General features: G+C 41.7%; 1 protein-coding gene across 1 annotated transcript in view; it reads right to left on the bottom strand.

Moving 5' to 3' along the window:
• Positions 1–21,291, bottom strand: part of STAB2 (stabilin 2) — a 139,260-nt gene that overhangs the window by 105,953 nt on the left and 12,016 nt on the right. The window contains exons 5-12 of the mRNA XM_034778700.1: positions 20,647–20,716; positions 14,680–14,775; positions 14,219–14,344; positions 13,813–14,009; positions 12,744–12,877; positions 7,157–7,290; positions 2,485–2,567; positions 1,207–1,356 (exon numbers count right to left, since the gene is read on the bottom strand). Coding sequence (XP_034634591.1) covers positions 1,207–1,356; positions 2,485–2,567; positions 7,157–7,290; positions 12,744–12,877; positions 13,813–14,009; positions 14,219–14,344; positions 14,680–14,775; positions 20,647–20,716 — 990 coding nt within the window. The remainder of the gene's footprint in view (positions 1–1,206; positions 1,357–2,484; positions 2,568–7,156; positions 7,291–12,743; positions 12,878–13,812; positions 14,010–14,218; positions 14,345–14,679; positions 14,776–20,646; positions 20,717–21,291) is intronic.

Genomic DNA, 21,291 nt, shown 5'->3' on the forward strand with positions numbered 1-21,291 from the left:
CTGGAAGCGGCAGCCAGTACGTCCCTCGGCCCACGCCGCTTCCAGCAGCTCCCATTGGCCTGCAGCAGCGAACCGCAGCCAGTGGGAGCCGCGATTGGCCGGACCTGCGGATGGGGCAGGTAAACAAACCGGCCCGGCCCGCCAGGGGCTTTCCCTGCACAAGCGGTGATCCCAGTTTGAGAAACACTGCTATAGCGGTTTAAGTGCAGATGTACCCTTAGATGCTAGAAATAAATATGGAGAGCTGGATTTCAGTCATCAGACAGGCTTAAGAAATCAAGAGAGATTTGTTTGGCTATGAACAACACTACCTGCTTTTAAAAAGAGTTTTTAAATGTAGTACACATCCATATGAAAATGAGGTCAAATCATCCATAGCGAAACTCCAAATTTACATCACTGGAGTTGCACAGGGGATGTACTTTACCCCACCTTTTTCAGAATACTCTTGCCATATTGATTTTATTTATATTGATGACTTATTTTGAATGTGTTTCAAAAGGGTGACCAAATTGTGGCTCAATGGACCACAGGGTCTATAATTCCGCTGTGGTTGCTCTCTTCCATACAGAGCTACAGGGCTCTGCCTGCAATCTTCTATCACCATCTGAATGGTCTCCACTCTGTTTTCCTTACTATTTGATTGAGATTCTTGTATCATGCTTATCACTGTGGTGGAGGGTAGTATGCTGTCTGGGCAAGCCATGTCTCTGTGTTTACAAGGACTTTATTTTAAAGAACATCTTTACTAATCAATAAGAGCTTCTTCGTTAGCCGTTACGTTACTCTGGAATTCTAAGAGTGAATTCCTGCCTCAGCCAAAGTCAAAAGGAGCATTGCTGTTGGCTTCAATGGGGCCAGGATTTCACCCTTGCCTTCTTTGGCCTGCTAAACCCAGGGTTGTGAGTTCAATCCTTGAGGGGGCCATTTAGGGATCTGGGGCAAAAATCTGTCTGGGGATTGGTCCTGATTTGAGCAGGGAGTTGGACTAGATGGCCTCTTGAGGTCCCTTCCAACCCTGATATTCTATGATTCTATGAACGTTTGGACTCTGGCTATTGTACAGGACTGCATTTCCTAGCCAGAAATCTAACTGCACCCTCCTCTCTCAGATTGAATGGGACTGTCATTCTCCTTGTTAAATAAAAGAAGCAAGAAGCCCCCTGCTGGTGCTACTGTCATAGCAAAATTTAGACCCACTCTTACCTTATCACCTTTTAATATCTCCCCTGGCTTTCCAGTCAAGGTGTAAATTGTATCTATATTATTCAAGCTATTGGTGTTCAGCTGACCAGCAATTATATGGAGTTTTACAAAGTACTGGGCATTCTCCTTGTTGTTCAGAAGGTCCTTTATCTAGAAGAGCAAAAAGACAGTGATTTCTTTCGTTACATTACAGGCTTTATTAACAAACAGAATAAACCCCCCGATGAGTTCATGCTCTGTCCATCTATTTTTGCAATGGATGTGTCTGAATCCCCATATGGTTAATTCAGTACATAGTACTTCCTGAAATGAGGAGCCTTCTGGACCTGATCCAAGGCCCACTGAAATCAATGGGAGTCTCTCTGACTCATACACTTTATACCCATGCTTAATCTTAAGCATGTGAGTAGTCCCACTGACTTCAAAGGAATAGCTGGATGGTCAACACTTTGAAAATCAGCTCATTTATTTAGGCACCTAAATATAGATGCAGAAATAGAGCTGGTTGAAAATTTTTCACTGTTTTTAACAAAAGAAATTTTGGCAAAAATTTTAATTTCCTTCAAAATGTTGAATTTTTTGATGGAATGAATCAAATTCATTTTTGTTTTGTTTTGCTTTTTGTGTTTTGTTTCCTCCCCACTTTCTCTCCCTTTGCATCCCTGTCTATCCCAGTGGGGAAAAAAAGGGAGAGAAATGTAGGAAGATTCCCCCCAAACCTGGCAATTTTCAGTTTGAAACAAAACAGAAAAAATAGTGTGAAAAATTGTCATCAAAATAAAAAGCTTTTTAGTTTTGGTAGAAATTTTTTCATTGAAAATATTTTGACTAGCCCCACTTAGAGGCCTAAATTTAGGCATTCATTTTTTAAAATCTTGGCCTTAGAAATTTTTTTTGTTGTAAATAATTGTGTTTTTTTTTTTATATATATATAATATAGGGATAAATGGAAGTAACAAACCTAAAGATTTAAAGTAACATTGCATTGTAGCCAGACTCAAAAAATAAAGGAGACTGAAAGAGGAGCTCTGTGTAAGCTCAAAAGCTTGCCTCTCTCACCAAAAAAAATTGGTCCCATAAAAGATGTTACCTCTCCGATCTTGTCTCAAAACAACAGACTTTTTTTTTTTTTGTTTCTCTTTCAAGTGTGGAAGGTTTAGTCTTGACTCCTAGACACATACAATCAGTGTTAAATCATACAAGTTTGAAAAGGTTGTATGGGATCCAAAATATCATACAAATCTGATTTTTGACATTTAACCCCCCCCCCGCACTTACATTAATTCCTTTGAATCCCTTGTTTGTTGGCAGTAAAACAGTAAAGGGTCCAAGACTACTTAGAGGCCATTCGTAGACATTTTCTTACAAGAAAAAACAAATGACAAAATGAATACCATGATGGATTGTGTGTTCTATGTTCTGTAAAATGTAAAGTGTACTGTCAGTGCCAAAAAAGCAGAATAACAATACCTGTGATTGTTAAAATTTAACAGCTAAATAACTTGGTGATTGGCCTGGAATATGAGCAGCAAATTATGGATGGAATCCAAATCATCACTGCACCTACTATATATGGTGAGGCAAGCACATTTAGAACTGTTTTTGGTCGTCCAGCTTCCATGGAACAGAACCCAGTGCAAGTCTTGAAAATTGGGTTTCCTCAGCCTTGTATTAGTTTCTGTCCAGGAACAGGCTTGCTATTTGAAATAAATACGGCCCCCTGGGGAGTTGCCAATTAACTGCTGGTAGTGCAAATACCAGAGAACACATAGCTAGGTAATAAAAGTTAATTTGCTATTCACGGTGACACATCATTTTCAAAACAGCAGTTTCACTGCACTGATTCTATGGTTAAGTCCTTTAACAGTTTCACTATTAAGCCCTGTTTTCAGAGGTTTAAAATTATAACACAGCTGAGTGAAAAATGCACTTTTGTTCTGTTCAAACCAAAACCATTTGTGAGTTTGTCGTGAATTTGCTAAATAGTTTTGGCCAACAATTTTTGGGTGCTAGATTCACAAGGGGACTTAGACAACAATGGAGAAGGAGGAGCACCTGTAACCTTTAGCTCAGTGATTGGGGACTTCACTTAGGATGTGGGAGACCTAGATTTGAATTTGGGATAGGATTCGGTCTCGCCTATTGAAGCTGTTTCACTGTATATAAAATACTAGAAAAGACATTGAGCCCCTGTGAGAAGGGTTCTATAGCCTGGTGGTTAGGGCAGTCACCTGGGATGGGAGGAGCCTTGTGTTAAGTCCCTGTTTCAGAGCAGGAATTCAAACCTGAGTCTCCCACATCCCAGGTGAGTACCTTAGCCACTAGATTAAAGGTTATAAGCACCAACACCTCCTCCAGCTGTTTTGTGAATCTAGCCCTTTAAAAATGCCCAGAAACAAAACATTTCTAGTTGAATTAAATGTTTGTTCAATGCGAAATGTTTGTTTTTGTATTTAATTCGGGTCAAAATGACTTTTTTCCTGTTTTTTTCAGAACTGGCAGCGAACCAAAAAATCCGTTATTCACCCAACTCCAATTATAACACAACAGTAAAAGTTTCCTGACAGAGCACGTTTGTCTTTTTGGAGTTTATCACAGGTATTGTGTACTCTAGAATAAATACACAAATGTAGTTTTAGACGTTATAATTTGACTGGAAGATGCAGAATGTGCAGGTTATTTACTTTTTATTCTTTAAAAGATATTAACATGCAGTTAATGTGTAAAGCAAAGTCACCTGTGCAGTTAACATGCATATGGCATAGGTTCTCAGTGCTGGCAAAATGAAGGGGAACATTCATGCCCCAGGATTGGTTAAGGGGAAAGATGGCTTGTTGTCTCAATGTTATTTTTTGTTTTACAGCAGTACCAAAAAGCACCAGCCAAGATCAGGACTCCATTATGCTGGGCACTGTATAAACACATATGTCTACCCTGCAGATGGGAGGTGTAATTCTCAGCTTGGGCAGACATAGACATGCTAGCCAGCACCCTCAAAATAGCAGTGTGGCTGTGGTGGCAGCTCAGGCTAGATGTCCGTGTACATGTAACACCGACAGACCCCAGTTGTCATCAGTGAGGATCAAACCGGGGACCTCTGGAGCTTAATGTGTGAACCAAAAGATACCTGGCTTTTAGCCAAGGCTGTAACAGGCTCATTAATCTCTAGTTGGTCTAGGTGCCACTAGAGGGGGACAGAGTTTCACATCAAGCAGGCATGGGTTACATACCAACCTAAGGTCTTGGATGGACTGTATTCAGAGAGCTGGCATGAACTGCTGCCCATGCTGCCACTAGCTTGAACAAGGCAAGCATATATATGTCTACCTGAGCTGGGAATTATACCACCTCCCAGCTGCAGTGTAGACATACCCATAGTGACACACAGGATCTTAGTCTAATTAGCCAAGACAGACACGGGGCGGGAGGGAAAGCATAGGCACAGAGAGGGGAATGTGACTTGTCCAAGCTTACACAGCAGGTCAGTGGCAGAAGCAGGAATAGGACCAGCTGCCCTGACTGCCAGTCTAGTGACCTATTCTTTGGACCATATTGAAATTTTGTTATGCTTGAGTCACAATACAATCTTCGGTTTTTTTTTTTTTTTGGAGCACAAGGCCTGGATTTAGAGACCACCCTATGGCTCTGTTGCCCTAAATAACTGAACAATGTCTGTGCCTGCTAGCTTCAAGTCATCTATTTGATGTTACTGACACCTAAAACTGCTGTCAGTCGTTCCCACTGTCCCGCCGGACATTGACATATCTAAAGGATTAAAGGATAGGTAAAGATTGGACCAAGAGTAGGGGAATATACAGCACAACAAATGAGGTGAAACTCTGGCAAATAACCCAGATGCAAAATATTCCTATTTTCACTGAAAAAAGTAGGTCTATTGGCAAAAATTACCACATTTTATCCTTAGCCAAATGTAGGATCTTCCCATTCTTCTCTGGGGAGGCATTCAGAACCTTGCACAGATTTATTACAACTGAGCATAGTGAAGAGGATTATGCAAATAATTTATCTCTGTATTTCCTGCTTTTAGGGATTTAACGCAGACATGTAACATCATTTTGGGACTATCTGTCCATAGCTTCAGTTTTTTAAGATTGTGACAGAAGACAATGTATTTTCGTTGCCCTCCTTGTGAGATGCTTGCAATAACTGGCTTACTCAGCCACCTGAACTTTTTGGATTCCGATAAAATGGGATCCAGATGCAAGCCATCCTGGGTATGGAGTTTGGCTTTGCAAAACCAAAAGCATCCTAGATTTTTTCCCATCAGTCTCCTTTAGAAAAGGCAGTTCACAAATAAGTCACATTTCATTTTATTCACCAAACACAGCTCTGTACTTCATATGAAGAATCTGCCTAGCTTCCAAATTCTTTGCTCTCTTCTCTCCAGCAGTTCCCTCCACTGTCACCATCCTTCCTGTTTTCCTCCACTTCCAGCCAGGCCTCCCCCCCCCATTCCTCTTTTAGTAACAGAATTAAAAACATCAGAAATGCCAAAATTTCAGCAGCACATCTGCTTTATAATGGCCAAAGCTGTAGCTCACTTGTGGGATTGTATATTTTTTCCTGATATCATTAGACTGCACAAAGTATCAAGCTGCCTTGGCAAGGGGTTGGAAATTATGACCGAATATAGTGGTAGGTCTTTGTTCTGTCTGTAACATGTATCATTTCATCTGGCTTGTGCCATCAGCATAACATATGATTTGACAGTATGCAGTACAATAACAGCTGTTTTGTATAGTGGTAGCAAAGTAAATGTAGCATTAAAAGTAGATAGAGCAAGATGCTGGAAGTCAGGATTCCATGTATACCCAGCTATATCTTTGACCCCACTGTCTGACTTTAAGAAAATCACTTTACTTCTCTGTGCTTCATTTTATGCCTCTGTTGAATGAGGATAAGAACACCTCCCTACCTCAAAGGGGGTTTATATTTGTTTAATATTTATAAAACGCTTTCAGCTCCTTCAGTGGGAGGTGCTGTGGAAATGTTAAGTGTCATCTTATCTATAAAAATCTCTGTGTCAGAGCTGAATCTGACACGGTCTCAGTCTCTTTGAGTCTACTGAACGATCTATGCTTCCTTTCACACTACTGAGCTGCCACAGATAGTCAGAGAATCCTACTGTCTGCTCTGTAGAAGCGTTTAGCCATGAGTAGGTGGCTAATAGGAATCTTGCTGCAATCCTAGTGCTGTTAGAGGTAGCCCGGGAACAGCTGCTTCCAATGGCTGTGTACTCATTTGAAGGACCTGTGGCAATAGTATTTTCAGCCCCAAAGGCCAGTTGTAAGTAGGTGTGACTGGACGCCAAGTTACCTGTGATCTTAGTGAAAATTCATTAACGAGCCTTCAACTCTAGTGATTGGTTTACACCAGTTTGCATTTTCAAGGCTCTTTTTGCAAGGAATCGAGCTAGAAATGTATTCCTTAAACAAATATAAACTGTGATTCTTCTTTCCTTTTCTAAGCCCTCCAATTAGGGAGGTCCTCCAGCCCATGTGCTCTGGAAGCCCACCAAGGTGAGATCTAAATGCAGAATGTATCAAAATAAGCAAGTTCAAGAGCCACCTTTTGGAGCCCTCTCTCAAAGTGATTAGAAGAATAGACTCAAGTGAGATCAGTGGAAGAGGAGCCTCTTTTTCCACACAGAAATTGTGTTCTCATTCTTAATTTCAGAATTTGGGCTGAGACTTGTCTTAATTCACATGGTATTCTTCTAGAAGGCTTGCCAGAGCCATTGCAATCAGCTGTCACTCAGCCTGACTAAAGTAATGAAACACTATATACTTCAAGGGCTAGTTAACAGGGACAGAGTGAGGTACCCTCACACTTCTGGTAGTCTTGGGAATTTCTAGGCTTCAGGCTAAATGTTGTTTCTGTGCTGACAGCTCTTCAGACTAAATCTGCATTCTTTTCCTTAGGTACCTACCAATGAGTGCTATGGCAGATGTCAGTTTTCCTTGCCACTGTCCTCCCGGTTCAGTGTTCAGGTCTCTGATGCGTTCCATTATATTCCCATAGCATACAAACCCATCACCTACATAACCCTTCCGGCAAGTACACCTGTGAAAAGAACAAAATTTACTTTCAGCATCAGTTGGATACAGATACTGTTGTATCAGTAAAATTTTAACCAGACCTAATTGAATTGTTGGGAATCACTTATCTGAGTTCCAACATTTTGATGATCTGCAAATATATTTCATTTCCCTTTTTGATCAGTTCTACAGACTGTCAAATAGCACGTGATTAATAAATGATTCCTCAGTTTTCTGTCACTTATCATATAAAGTTAATACATTTATTCAGGGGTGGAGGGATAGCTCAGTGGTTTGCACATTGGCCTACTAAACCCAGCGTTGTGAGTTCAATCCTTGAGGGGACCATTTAGGGATCTGGGGCAAAATCAGTACTTGGTCCTCCTAGTGAAGGCAGGGGACTAGACTCAATGACCTTTCAAGGTCCCTTCCAGTTCTATGAGATAGGTATATCTCCAAATATTATTCGACCAGCAGTAATTTTACTTCACTGCAGTAACAGTGTTTGTGTCCTATCTTAGCACAAGACCACACAAGGTGATGAAACTGAAGCCACATGACATTGAAGCAAAGATAGAGTTCCAAAATTAAAGTCTATTTGCCAGATTTTATAGTTTCTTTAAGCTAAACTTCTCTGGTCTTGTCTATAAAGAGGTTTGATATGAGCTCGCTGATCACCAAGCTGCAGATACATACATTTGAAGCCATGTTTTTATCTGCCATAATGTACACTGTATCTCGGTTACATATTGGCAGTTATTTTTGTCAGCATTACTGATGGTTTAGCATAGTTCTTCTACAGTCATCATGATATGAAATCACACGCTTTCATAGTGTGGGTTTCTGTCCGTCCTCAATGTGTGCGCTACTGCTCTCTATTGGATGGAATGTAGCAGCTGTTCAACTACCCAATCAGGTTGCCCGCTAGAGGCTCCACCCTCCAGAGGATGTTAGACCTTGTACTGCTACAACTGCACAACCACAAATGTTTCTTGAGTAGCTGCTAGTGTACATAAATGGTCACGGTTTTTCAAAAGCAAGTAGCAATTTTGGGTGCCCAACTTTGAGACACCTTGAAGGGGCTTGATTATTAGGAGGGCAGATGCTCAATTCTTTCTGAAAATCAGACCCCTTTAAGGTGTTTCAAGTTGGGCACACAAAATCATTAGTTGATTGTGAAAATCTTCCTAGGTTGCCATCTTCACTAATGCTGCCACTGATATTTTGCACTTGGTAGATTGCCTGCAGGCTCCTCTGTGTGGTTTAAGCAGCGACCGTGGCTGAAATTAAAAAGTCAACCATAGCACCCTTCCCAGTTAAGTCTCAAGCAAGTTACATTATCAGATGAGCCTCGTATTTAATGATTCATCTGGCTGAGTTTTCTACAAGCATCATTAAAGGAGTGTTATTCCACACAATCAAAAGAATCTTCTTTATATGATCAAACAACCTCAAGGTGTCCACCTCCTATTTATATTTATTACACATGCACATCTTCTGCTAATCACCCCCCCACACACATGTAGCGTAGTGTTAATCCTGAACCAGATAGTGCTCTGTCCCCGCTGACAGCTACCTCCATGGTAATACCCTTCTTGCCCTAAAGTCCACCGAGTCATCCCTGAGTCTGGAGAACTAGAAGTTTGGAAGGAGATCTGGGATTGTGATCAAAGGGGCCTGTGTATTGCCATCTACCAAATGCAGTGGAAAAACAGCAGGAACGTTAATTCAGACTAATGGCCGTATTACTTTTCCTGGGAGCCCTCTATGCTGGTGACCCCTCCCCCTCTTTAAGAGGACCCCTAGGGCATCTGCACTGCCACAGAGCCTGAGTGGGGAGCAGAGGACTCCAGATCTGCTGCAGAGGCACTGGTCCTCTTTGCCTTGAAACATTTGGGGCTGAACCCTTCTTTCTGTGGGGGAAGGGGAATGGTTGGGCAAGTCTCAGGCTGTGGGTGCAAGAATTCAGAGTTTCCTAGAATCTGGGCTTTAAAAAAAGCTGAGAAACAACTTGGCAGGAGAAGCAGTTTTTGAAATAATACAGAAATCAGATTAAGACTTGTAAATTAATGCTGCCTTCTTTTACAGCAAAGGCTTGTCAAGGAAGAGATTGTTGACCACATTCATTTGTGGTCGTTTCTAGAGTCACGGTGCGCTTAGAAATGTGGGCTGTGCATTGTGGTTTGAAATTTAATTTAATTTATTCAGAAAAATACCACCTCTCGCTGTGCAGAATGGAGTTAGAAGCCAATTTTTTGGTTTGGATTTGGGTGCTGCAGAAATAAAGATTTTGCAATTATAGTTTCTGCTTGGGAGCAAAGCTTCCAATTTGAACTTCCCTTGCCTTTTAAATGACTTAATTTATCTCTGTGCGTTGGGGCAGGGAGCAGCCAGGGAGTTGCCTATATGGGGTAACTTTTGTCTCTTGTTTGGAGCATGTACCTGGTGCAATCTGTAAAGTCTTTCAATGTGTATGGATGTGTTTGTTTTACTTTGAATGAGTCTGTTTCAATCCACTGTTTTCCATTAGGGAGGGGAACAGCTAGGGAGAAAGAGGCCTAATGCAAACCAGGCATGGTTATTTTTTAATCTTTGTTGTGGGAATGAAACAGAATGGGGAAGACTCACTGCACCAGTCGTGGAGGGATGGGAGTTGTGGGGGAGTGCTGCTTACCCAAGCTAGGGAGTGGGAAAGTATCTCTCTCTCCTTTTATCAGAGAAGAGAGAGAGAGTTTCCCTGCTTCTCCCCCATACTTTAGCCCCTGCATACAGGAAAGAGGTGTGGCTACTTAATCAGTGTTTTTTATTTTAGGAACAGAGTCAAAATAGAGAGAAGTAAAAAAGCAGAAGAGAAAAGTCAGGGAAGAGGTTTATATGCTCCAGCTAGAGGGCAAAGATTGAGGGCCCCATTTTGCTTGGCATTGCCCCAAAGAGGTTACAATCGAATGTGCTCCCAATAACCAGCCCTGTGAACTAGCTGAGCTGCCATATTCTGCATCAGCTGAAGTGTCTTAGTGGCCTTCAACGGCATAGCTGTATGGAACTTCTGTCTTGAAGAAATGTTCTTTAATTTTTTTTTAACACTAGTGCAGAAAAGACCTATGTGGGAACAGAAACAGACAGCAATAGTCTGTTTCCAAGCTACTGCTATTTCATAACCCCCAAACTACAGGTACGGTGTCTTCCTCTAAGCACAGAGCTTCCCCAGGAAGCTGAAGTGACTGAGTCAGCACACCAGCCGTACAAATGTGCATTAAAAAAAGGAGGTGACACAATGGAAGCTTACAATTTCCAGTTATGAGAGAGCAACAAAACATTCTGGGTCTAGCTCAGGGCAACCACAATAGCTTATTTTCAAGGGTAACAAAGGAAGAAGAGCTGGAAGTCAGAGACAAATAGGTTTAAAATTTGAGCTACAGTCAAACACAAAACAGTGGCATCACTTCCCTCTATACTTGTGATACAACAGCAGCCTCGGTAGCGCTTTATTAGGGCCGTGCCCACATCTCGCTATCACAATTTGCATTCAAATCTTTTTTTGTTTGACTATAAATGGCTTTCCCCACAAACTGGAAGTTTCAATCTTTTCAAAAATGTCCAGCTTTTTGGGGACATCTAGAATTCCCTCCCATCTCTCTTTTTGCCACAGAATGTAATCAAATGATGTTCAGAGGGATTTGTTTTTTTCTGAGTTGGAAAATGTAAAATAAAAACCCTTCAACTCTTGAAAAGTTCAAGTGGCAAAATGAAAAATGATAAAGCATGAAAGAAAACCCCTGGACATCATTCATTTTACTTTCTACTACTTTCTTGTTGGGTGAACTTTATTTTTACTAGTTAGACTAGTGCCAGAGTTGCAATGCTGGTTCCAGAGTTAGCCCAGATATTAAATTTTCTAAGAGTTTTCTGTTTCAAATCCCACCTAATAGATGATCTCCTGTGATCTTCCTTACCAATAAAATCATAATGCTCCGCTTGTTCATACAGGGACTAAAAGGTTTCCCTGCTTTCCCTGGGCCTCTGTTCCTTTGGTAAAAGTAATACCATTCATGTGTCTATTCTTTAGTGGTATGAAATGACCAGCAGACTTTTAAAGAAAGAAGTCATAGTTATCTGTTTCTCTTTATTCAGTGAAGGCAAATGATTTATAAATATTTTCAGCTTCATTCCCTATTGCATAAATTACTGATCTGATCTGTACTTTACTGCTCTGTTACTACTCTCTACTGCTCCTTCTACTCAGGCCACGTTGTGGGCTTATGTAACTGAAAGTCCTCTGCAGGGCTGAAGTTTGAATTATTTTTGTTTTAAGAAATTCCCATTTTGAACTAATTTTGAAAAAAAAAATCCAACTGAAATTGTCAAAACATCCAATTTCAATATTTTCTCAATGAAAAGTCCCATTTTGAATTTGAAACCACTTTTTGATTTGAAATCTAATGAATTCATAGAAAAAATGTAAATAAAAATATTTAAAAGGTAAAAATAAAACCAAACCATTTCAAAATTATGAAAATGAAACATTTTGTTTGACCTGATTTGAATTTTTTTTTCAGATTTTTGGTTTGTGAATTTTTTTGAGAATTTATTTTTGTTTTAAATCTCAAACTCTCACAGGATAGGAAAACTGTTTCCCACCCAGTTCTACTTCTGTGTCGTTATCACAAAGTAGATCATGAGGTACAGAGAAGAGGCTGTGTAACCTGCTCCACAGGTGGGCAGAGAAACATTCTGTATAAACTTGTACTAAATGCACAGTCATTTATAATAGAAAAGTTCCATTAATATTGTTAGGACAACCAGCATGAGAATGCAAAAAATTGATAAGATGTCCTCTTCTTAAACCAAGAATTGCCTTTATGCTAAGTGTGAACCCCTATATGGAAAGTATTTTTGACACCAGACAGGAATTATTACCCTGTTTTATCAGCCATATTGTAATCCTAAAAAGCAACACTACAAATAAACTCTTATAAACCAAACATTAGTTATATTACAACGTCTCTGGAGAGTGAAAAGAGTTATAGTTTAACTCTTTGGTGTAATACTGTGTTCTAAGGTTTTGCATTAAGCTACAGTACATATTCTCTGTAGCGTTATACTGTATAATTCTTTGCTAATATACTGTGCCTCCATCTACGATACCACCGTACTTGTTTGATCCAAAACCTATTGAAATCAGTGAAAGAGCTCCCATTTACTTCAATGGACACTGGATCAAGCTAGAAATGAGCAATATAAATACAATGTCATATGAACACTCTCTTCTCGCAACACTCAACTATCTTGCTGTTCCTGATACTGTACCAAGCATTATTCCTGCACTAGTAGCACAATCTAATATGCTACAAAGTTTTATAAAGTTACTTTGTAAAGAAACTGTCAGTGATACACTAAGAATTGCTCTGCCATCTCTTTTTCCTTAATAGCCTATTTACTGAATAAAATATTTAAGATTTAAGAAGGAAAAAGACTTACACAATTTGTCCCGGCGCAACCGTAGTGCATTTTGCATTTTTATGGCATGTGTTGTTAGTCTCACAGATATCTGTCATACTGCATCCTTTTCCAGGTACTAAATTTCTGTAATGTTCTTTGCATTCACAGTGGGACTAAATCGGGGAGAAAGACAAAAGTTAGCTTGTATTTCAGATTTCATTAGTGACTTCCTATTTTCAGCATTTTTCTGTCACAAAAGCCAGGGCAAGGATTTAAAGATAACTTCAAAAGGCTCAGGTAAGCACCCAGCAAATTCAGATGCATATATGAGGCTTATCCAGATTTATTCAACCCTTTTCTAGATTTTATCCATCCTAGAAAATTTCTGGCTTTCAAATGATATCCTTAAAAAAGAAATAAAATTATTTAGGTGCCATTGCCTTACAAGGCGGTATTTATTAAAATCAGTGCCGATAGGTCAAATTTATAATCAGTGTTCACATAGACCTTTTCTTCCTGCAAAAGATCACAAAGCATTTAATAAACTACATTATATGCATATAACATCACTGAAATGCAGCCCCCCCCCCCCCCCCCCCCCGAATAGTGAAGGCCAACAAACCAGCACACAGGGGACTGCAAAATAGTTAGGCGCAGGCAAAATTTATGGGCAAGGACTCCAAGCAAGCCCCACCTCTTAAAAAAAAGTGCTGTGGGAACATTAATGTCTATTTAGAACAGGTGAGACCTTTGAAAGCCTCACTTGATCAATGGAGGGAATTTTACTACAGACTGTTTATCTCAGGTAGCCAGCAGAATAAATAATACCTAGCTCTTGTACAGTGCTCTTGCATCAGTAGATCTCAAAGTGCTTTATAAAGGAGGTTGGTATCATCTCCCCCTTTTGTAAACCGGGGATACAGGGTACAGAAAGAGAAAGTGACTTGCCCAAGGTCACCCAGCAGGCCACGGCAGAGCTGGGAACAGAACCCAAGTGCCTGTCGAGAGCTTTATCCATTAGGCAAGACTGTCTCCTCACAGGGAAAAACCATTCTTGGTCCTAGTCAGTTGATTTTGGAAATGCCATGGGCGCCAGTTCAGTACTTACCTTTCCTGGACCATCATATCTGCAAATGGTAGACTCTGTAGGGCAATTTCCGAACATCTTTTGGCAAGGATCTATTGGTAAGCAGACTTGGCCATCCCCTCTGTAACCTTCTTGGCAAACACATTTATGACGATTAGGTCCAAGATAGGTGCAATAAGCATTCGGATCACAGACCTTTTTTAAGCACGGGTTGATAGCTTGAAAAACATTAATAAAACAAATTAATAATTACCCAAAAGTAGCATGCGCTCGATTTGTCTGTAATGTTTGTATTTGGGATCAGTCATGCAGCTGAGTCACCATGTGGTGGGACCTCTCTCAGCAAATGTAAATTGTTGTTCACCTGGGCTGATTTTATGGAAGCAAACTAGGTGGCCATGGCCCACCAGGCTTCACAGCTACTTACGTTCGCATTGTTTACCATCTCCATGGTAATTGGGAAGACATGTACACTCCAATTTGGTTTCATCTTCACTAGAAATAGAGCATCTGGAGTTTTCAGGGCACTGTAAGGCCTCACACTCAGGTATTGCTGGAGAGAAAGAAGGCAAAAGGTTATACTGTGGCTGAACATCACACTAATGAACATTACACTCAATCCTTCTGCTGTTCAAGAACCAATGCAGAGTATAGATGAGCAAGGCACTGTTGAGTGGTGATGTGGCCACTGTTAGTGGTGATCAATGATGTAATGATGCAGTGATAATGATAATGGGTCTTCGCTAGGTTTAGATGTGACAGGGTTTGAGTTGGGGTGTATATTTTGCTGCTGTACTTTCATGTGCATTAAATGAATATATTTAGCTCTCACCAGGAGCCACCATAAAGAAGTTGGTGACTGTGCTGGAAGAAAAACATTATACTTACCCTGATCACAGTTAAGCCCTTTGTATCCAGACAAACAGGTACATCCTCCATCCTCTGTAATTCCACTGTTGCATACTCCATGAGCACAGTTGCAAACTATATGTAGAAATGGATTGGTTTTGGTAAATAAGTTAGTGGATTTGAAACAAGGTCTTCAGTGGTTTTTCATGCCACTAATGTTTTAGATGCAGTAATTAAATACTACCATTTTTGACAAACTCGGTGCGATTTTCAAACATGGGTGTTACGGGCTTTGTACTGGGATGCTCAAGTCCCACCCCTGGTTACTGAAGCAGACCTGTTGGGGCCTAAAATGGGTGTCTGGGTATAGAGGTGCTGATTAGAACATGCTGCTAGTGACCTGGATGGTCTAACTTTACTCAGATTTGAAAATGGGACCCCAGCCTTTAAACATCAAATGGAACAGTTCCCATGCTAACATCAAAGGGCACAGAGGGGAGAACATTAGCCACTATAAGGGCATCCATAAATAGGTAAGACTCTGGACCAGGTTTTATTTAGTCCTTCCACTGTTTACATTGGAAGGGGAAAAAAAATCAACATTTCTAGGGACAAGGAGTGCACAGAATTCTGTGGCTAACAATTTTTACGCACAAAGTTGCACATATACAAATTCCAGACAATGCTGAGGCCCCTTTGAAAATTTGGCCCTTAGACTAGGTGAACTTTTAAATGTTTTACCAGTATAAAACAGTATAATTTTTTTTTACTGAAAAAGTTATACTGGTAAAGCCCTAGTGTGGATGCAGTTATGTCAGTATAAAGGTGACTTATACTGGGACAGTTTATTCCTTTTCCTGTATGGGAATAAGCTCTATCAGGGGTTCTCAACCTTTTTGTTTCTGAGCCCCCCCCTCACCCTCCCACATGCTATAAAAACTCCACTGCCCACCTGTGCCACAACAGCTGCTTTTCTGCATGTAAAAGCCAGGGCCCATGTTAGGGGATAGCAAGCAGGGCAATTGCCTGGGGCCCCATGCCACAGGGGCCCCCACGAAGCTACATTGCTCAGGCTTCAGCCTCAGGTGGCGGTGCTCAGGGACTGAGCTTCAGCCCCAGGTGGTGGGGCTTTGGCTTTCTGCCCTGGGCCCCAGCGAGTCTAATGCTGGCCCTGCTTGGAGGCCTCCCTGAAACCTGCTTGAGGCCCCCTAGGGGACCCCGGACTTCTGGTTGAGAACTACTGAGCTATACCAGTATAAGCACCTTTATATCTATATATCTGCATCTACTCTAAGCGATTGTACTGTTTTAGCTATATCAATATAGTTAAATTGTTACAACTTTCTCGTGTAGACAAGCCCTAAGGTCTTAATGCACAACAGGAGTTAAATGTCTAAGTCCCTATTTCAGGCACCTAAGTCCTGGTTTCAACACCACTACGATGCACCCCTCCCCACACCAAACCCTGTAGGTGCCTAAGTTTTTCAAGTGAAAATTCTCTGGGTGCCTATGTCTATGTCTCTGTCTCTGAAAGTGTGCCCTGCTGCCTCTCTCTAGACACCCTGGCACCTATCTCCCACCTAAGCCCCAGACTAATTTCACGAACAAAGGGAAGAAAGGCATTAAGCCGCCTAGGTCATGTGTAGGCCATTGGGCTTGTCAGGTTCGTTCACACAAAACTGACTGGGGAGTGGCGGCGGCAATCCCTCATAACTTTTAGCCTAGTTGTCAGGGCACACATCTGGGACATGGGAAATCCCTGGTTCAAGTCACCACCAGGGGAGGCGGGATTTGAAGTGGGGTCTGCCACCTCTCACCACCAGGCTGTGCGCTCTCTCTCTCTCTCTCTCTCTCTCTCTCAGGGAGGGGGAGAGAGAGAGAGAGAGAGAGAGCACCAAAGAAAGAGGGCCTAAGCATGAGAATAACCCTATAGCCTGGGAGCTAGGGAATTCCCACAGAATATGGGAGACCAAGGATCCTCTCCCTCTTTATTTATATACAGTGGAACAGCTTCAACAGGAGATACTGAGGGAGGCTCACATCAGACTATCCTATAGCTCAATGGTTAGAGCATGCTCCTGAGAGATGAGATAACTCATGGTTCAAATCCCTTCTCCTCTCAAGCAGAGGGGAGACTTGAAGTGGAGGGTCTCCCACAGCTAGGGTTGCCAAATGTCTAATCACACAAACCCAAACACCCTGCCCCGCCCCTTCTCCAAGGCCCTGCCTCTCACTCCATCCCCCCTCCCTCTGTCACTTGCACTGCCCCACCCTCACTCACTTTCATTGGGCTGGGGCAGGGGATTGGGGTGCGGGAGGGGATGCAGGGTGCAAGATCTGGGAGGCAGTTTGGGTGCTGGAGAGGGCTCAGGGCTGGGGCTGAGGGGTACGGAGTGTGGGAGGGGGCTCTGGGCTGAGCCTGGGGCACAGGGTTGGGGTGCAGGGTGCAAGATCTGGGAGGGAGTTTGGGTGCTGGAGGGGTCTCAGGGCTGGGGCAGGGGGTTGGGGTGCAGGAGGGAGTGAGGGGTGTGGGCTCTGGGAGGGAGTTTGAGTGCAGGAGGGGGCTCCAGGCTGGAGAAGGGGGTTGGGGTGAAGGAGGGGGTTTGGGCTGCTGGTTCCGGGAGGTGGCTCAGGGCTGGGGCAGGGGGTTGGGGTGTGGGAGGAGATTTGGGGTGCTGGCTCCAGGAGGGGGCTCAGGGTGGGGCAAGGGGTTGGGGTGTGGGAAGGGGTGAGTGGTGTGGGCACCGGCCAGCGGCGCTTACCTCAGGTGGCTCCTGGTCGGTGGCACAGCGGACCTAAGGCAGGTTCCCTGCCTGCCCTGGCCCTGCACTGCTCCTGGAAGCAGTCCGCATGTCCCTGCAGCCCCGGGAGGGGGGCAGGAGGCTCCACACACTGCCCCTGCCTGCAGGCACCACCCCCACAGCTCCCATTGGCTGCAGTTCCCGGTCAATGGAAGCTGTGGAGTCGGCAACACAGGGACATGCTGGCCGCTTCTGGGAGCGGTGCGGGGTCAGGGCAGGCAGGGACTTTTAGCAGCCTAAAATCTCCCAGATTGGCTTCAGTAGCCTCCGGGAGATAGAGCCTGATTCTGGGAGACTCCTGGCGAAACCGGGAGGGTTGGCAACCCTACCCACATCCCAGCTGAGTGGTCTAACCACTGGTAAAAAGGTTATGAGAGAAGTCCTCCCTCCCCCATCACTTCTTTGTGTGATCTCATCTGAGGGGCCCAATCTAGTAGATGGCTTCTGAGCATGCCTACTGGATTGGGCCCTACATGTGACCACTCACTCCCAGCTTTTTGCTAAAACATCATAAGGCACCTAACTCCAAAGAGAGCTCCCAGCTGTGAATTTCAAGCAGAAATAGGCACCTCCCTGAAGCCTGGACTTAGGCGTCTATCACCATGAGATACCGCCCTCTGGTAGGCATCTCCTATTGACTAGCTTAGACAGTTTCCTGCCTAGTGTGCTGGCTTTTATGAATCACAGTTTAAGGTAACTATCTCTCCCCATTCATTGCACATGTGCTAGGTGCCTAAGTCAGGCTTTGTGCATTGCAGTGATTTCCCCATGTGCACAGCTTCTTTTGTGCATTCAGGCCGTAATGTCTAAAGCTTCATGCAAGGTATGGCTGAAGGCATATTTGCTGCCAGCTGCATCAATGCACAGTCTCCACGGGACCCTAGAGAATTTGGAATAGGCATCAACAGCTGAAATATCTGAAGGCTGAAACCATAAATCATCCTTCAAATAACATGCTGTTGAATCCTCTAACAGCCTTAAGAATAATTCCATTAAAGATACTGAATTGATTCAAATGCCCTATTTGTATAAAAATGTCTCAATAGCATTTATATGAATCAACACTGGCATCCAGTGGACAACTGTTGGAAGCAATATGCTTTTGAGGCTGTACAGTTACTGTGATTATTGTAGAAAAGCCACTACAGAATATTTAAGTTACAGCCCATTCATGACTGCATTTCGGTTGGCAACTTAGTTTCAGACTCATGTACACTGGTTTTAATACTATATTGTATTTATTTGATTTTGGGTAATGTTTTGGTGTGTAATTATATGCTATGCTTCCAGGGCCTTTAGTTAAGAAATGTATTAAAAATACTGCAAGTTAGCATTTGGTAGGTTACCACACAATGGTATCCTAAAATACCACAATTACACCCCCCCCCCGCATATTAATATATATATAAGGGTTGTTGATTAATCACAGTTAACTCACGCGATTAACTAAAACAATTAATCATGATTAAAAAAATTAATCGCCATTAATCACAGTTTTAATCACACTGTTAAACAATAGAATGCTGATTGAAATTTATTAAATATATTTGGATGATTTTCCTACATTTTTTTCTACATTTTCAGACATATTGATTTCAACTACAATACAGAATACAAAGTGTACAATGCTCACAATTACAATGCTTGTAATATTATTTTTTATTACAAATATTTGCACTATAAAAATGATAAACAAAAGAAATACAAGTCCACTCAGTCCTACTTCTTGTTCAGCCAATCACCCAGACAAAGAAGTTTGTTTACATTTGCAGGAGATAAGGCTGCCTGCTTCTTGTTTATGATGTCACCTGAAAGTGAGAACAGGTGTTCGCATGGCACTGTTGTAGCCGGCATTGCAAGATATTAACATGCCAGATGCACTAAAGATTAATATGTCCCTTCATACTTCAATCACCATTCCAGAGGACATGCATCCATGCTGATGACGGGTTCTGCTCGATAATGATCCAAAGCAGTACAGACCAATGCATGTTCATTTTCATCATCTGAATCAGATGCCACCAGCTGAAGGTTGATTTTATTTTTGTGGTCCGGGTTCTGTAGCTTCTGAATCAGAGTGTTGCTCTTTTAAGATTTCTGAAAGCATGCTCCACACCTCGTCCCTCTCAGATTTTGGAAGGCACTTCAGATTCTTAAATCTTGGGTCGAGTGTTGTATCTATTTTTAGAAATCTCACATTTGTACCCTCTTAGTGTTTTGTCAAATCTGCAGTGAAAGTGTTCTTAAAACAAACAACATGTGCTGTTTCATCATCCGAGACTGCTATAACATGAAATATATGGCAGAATGTGGGTAAAACAGAGCAGGAGACATACAATTCTCCCCCAAGAAGTTTAGTCACGAATTTAATTAATGCATTATTTTTTTAATGAGTGTCATCAGCATAGAAGCATGTCTCTGGATTGGTGACTGAAGCATGAAGGGGCATATGAATGTTTGCATACCTGGCACATAAATACCTTGCAATGCCGGCTACAAAAGTGCCATGCAAAGGCCTGTTCTTACTTTCAGGTGACATTGTAAACAAGAAGAGGGCAGCATTATCTCCTGGAAATGTAAACAAAATTGTTAGTCTGAGCGATTGGCTGAACAAGAAGTAGGACTGAGTGGACTTGTAGGCTCTAAAGTTCTACATTGTTTTATTTTTGAATGCAGTTTTTTTTGTACATAATTCTACATTTGTAAATTCAACTTTCATGACAAAGAGATTTCACTTCAGTAGTTGTATTAGGTGAACTGAAAACTACTATTTCTTTACAGTTTTTTACAGTGCAAATATTTGTAATAAAAATAAAGTGAGCACTGTACACTTTGTATTCTGTGTTGTAATTGAAATCAATACATTTGAAAATGTAGAAAACATCAAAAATATTTAATTAAATGGCATTCTATTATTGTTTAACAGCGTAATTAATCGCAGTTAAACAGCCCTAATATATATAGCGCCATGGAAAACATATGGCAGGAAACATTCCAGCCCTAACTGTGAGATGACCTGAATAATCTAGCAGGTCTTTCCCATCTCTAGTTTATTTGATTATATGATAAAACAAAGATATTTAAGGATACTATTTTTCACTGTGCTGCACCTAGGTTATTGGACATGCAATTCATCCTGCACCAATACAGCTTTAATATTTCTTATTTTTTTCACTTCTATAAAAGGAGCTAAAATCAGACAAACCTGAAGTGCAGTTGGGTCCAAATAAATTATCTTCAGCACAAGTTTCACAGGCTGTCCCACCAAATCCTTGCTACAGAACACATAAGGAAAGTCATTCTGCTATATAATTAAATGTTTGAATGCAAGCAGAGTAGCCATGCATAAGAAAATGTCATAATGCTGAAAGGACTATAGACAGCAATTTGGAAAAAACACTGTCCCACCAAGATGAGGACTGATCAAGTAAATCCCAGGTAAAATCTCCTTTGGCCAATTTTTCTCCCTCAAATGCTTATACATTAAACTTAATTTCTGTCAGTGACTAGCCATTATGTTCCCATTCAGAGCTCTGACCACTTCCATGGAAACTCAGAAGGCTTAAAATATAATCAAGAATTGCAACAGAACTTAACTGACTACTCATATCATTCTAATTCCTAACTAATCAATAATAATAATAAAAAATGCCTCAACTCTACCCTGTTTCTCATTCTCCAACTCCCACCCATGTGCTCAAGAAAAGATGTGCTTTGCAGTGTTTTTAGAAGATTAGCCAAAGCAGGATGAGGTGGATCAATGTAATGGGGCTTACATGCACATATCAGGAAGAAGAATTTGACCTTTTATTTTTCCCTTCTGGGTGGGGTTATTTAACACCAACAAATG

The sequence above is a fragment of the Trachemys scripta genome, chromosome 1 (genome assembly GCF_013100865.1).
Source record: "Trachemys scripta elegans isolate TJP31775 chromosome 1, CAS_Tse_1.0, whole genome shotgun sequence".
Taxonomy (NCBI): Eukaryota; Metazoa; Chordata; order Testudines; family Emydidae; genus Trachemys; species Trachemys scripta.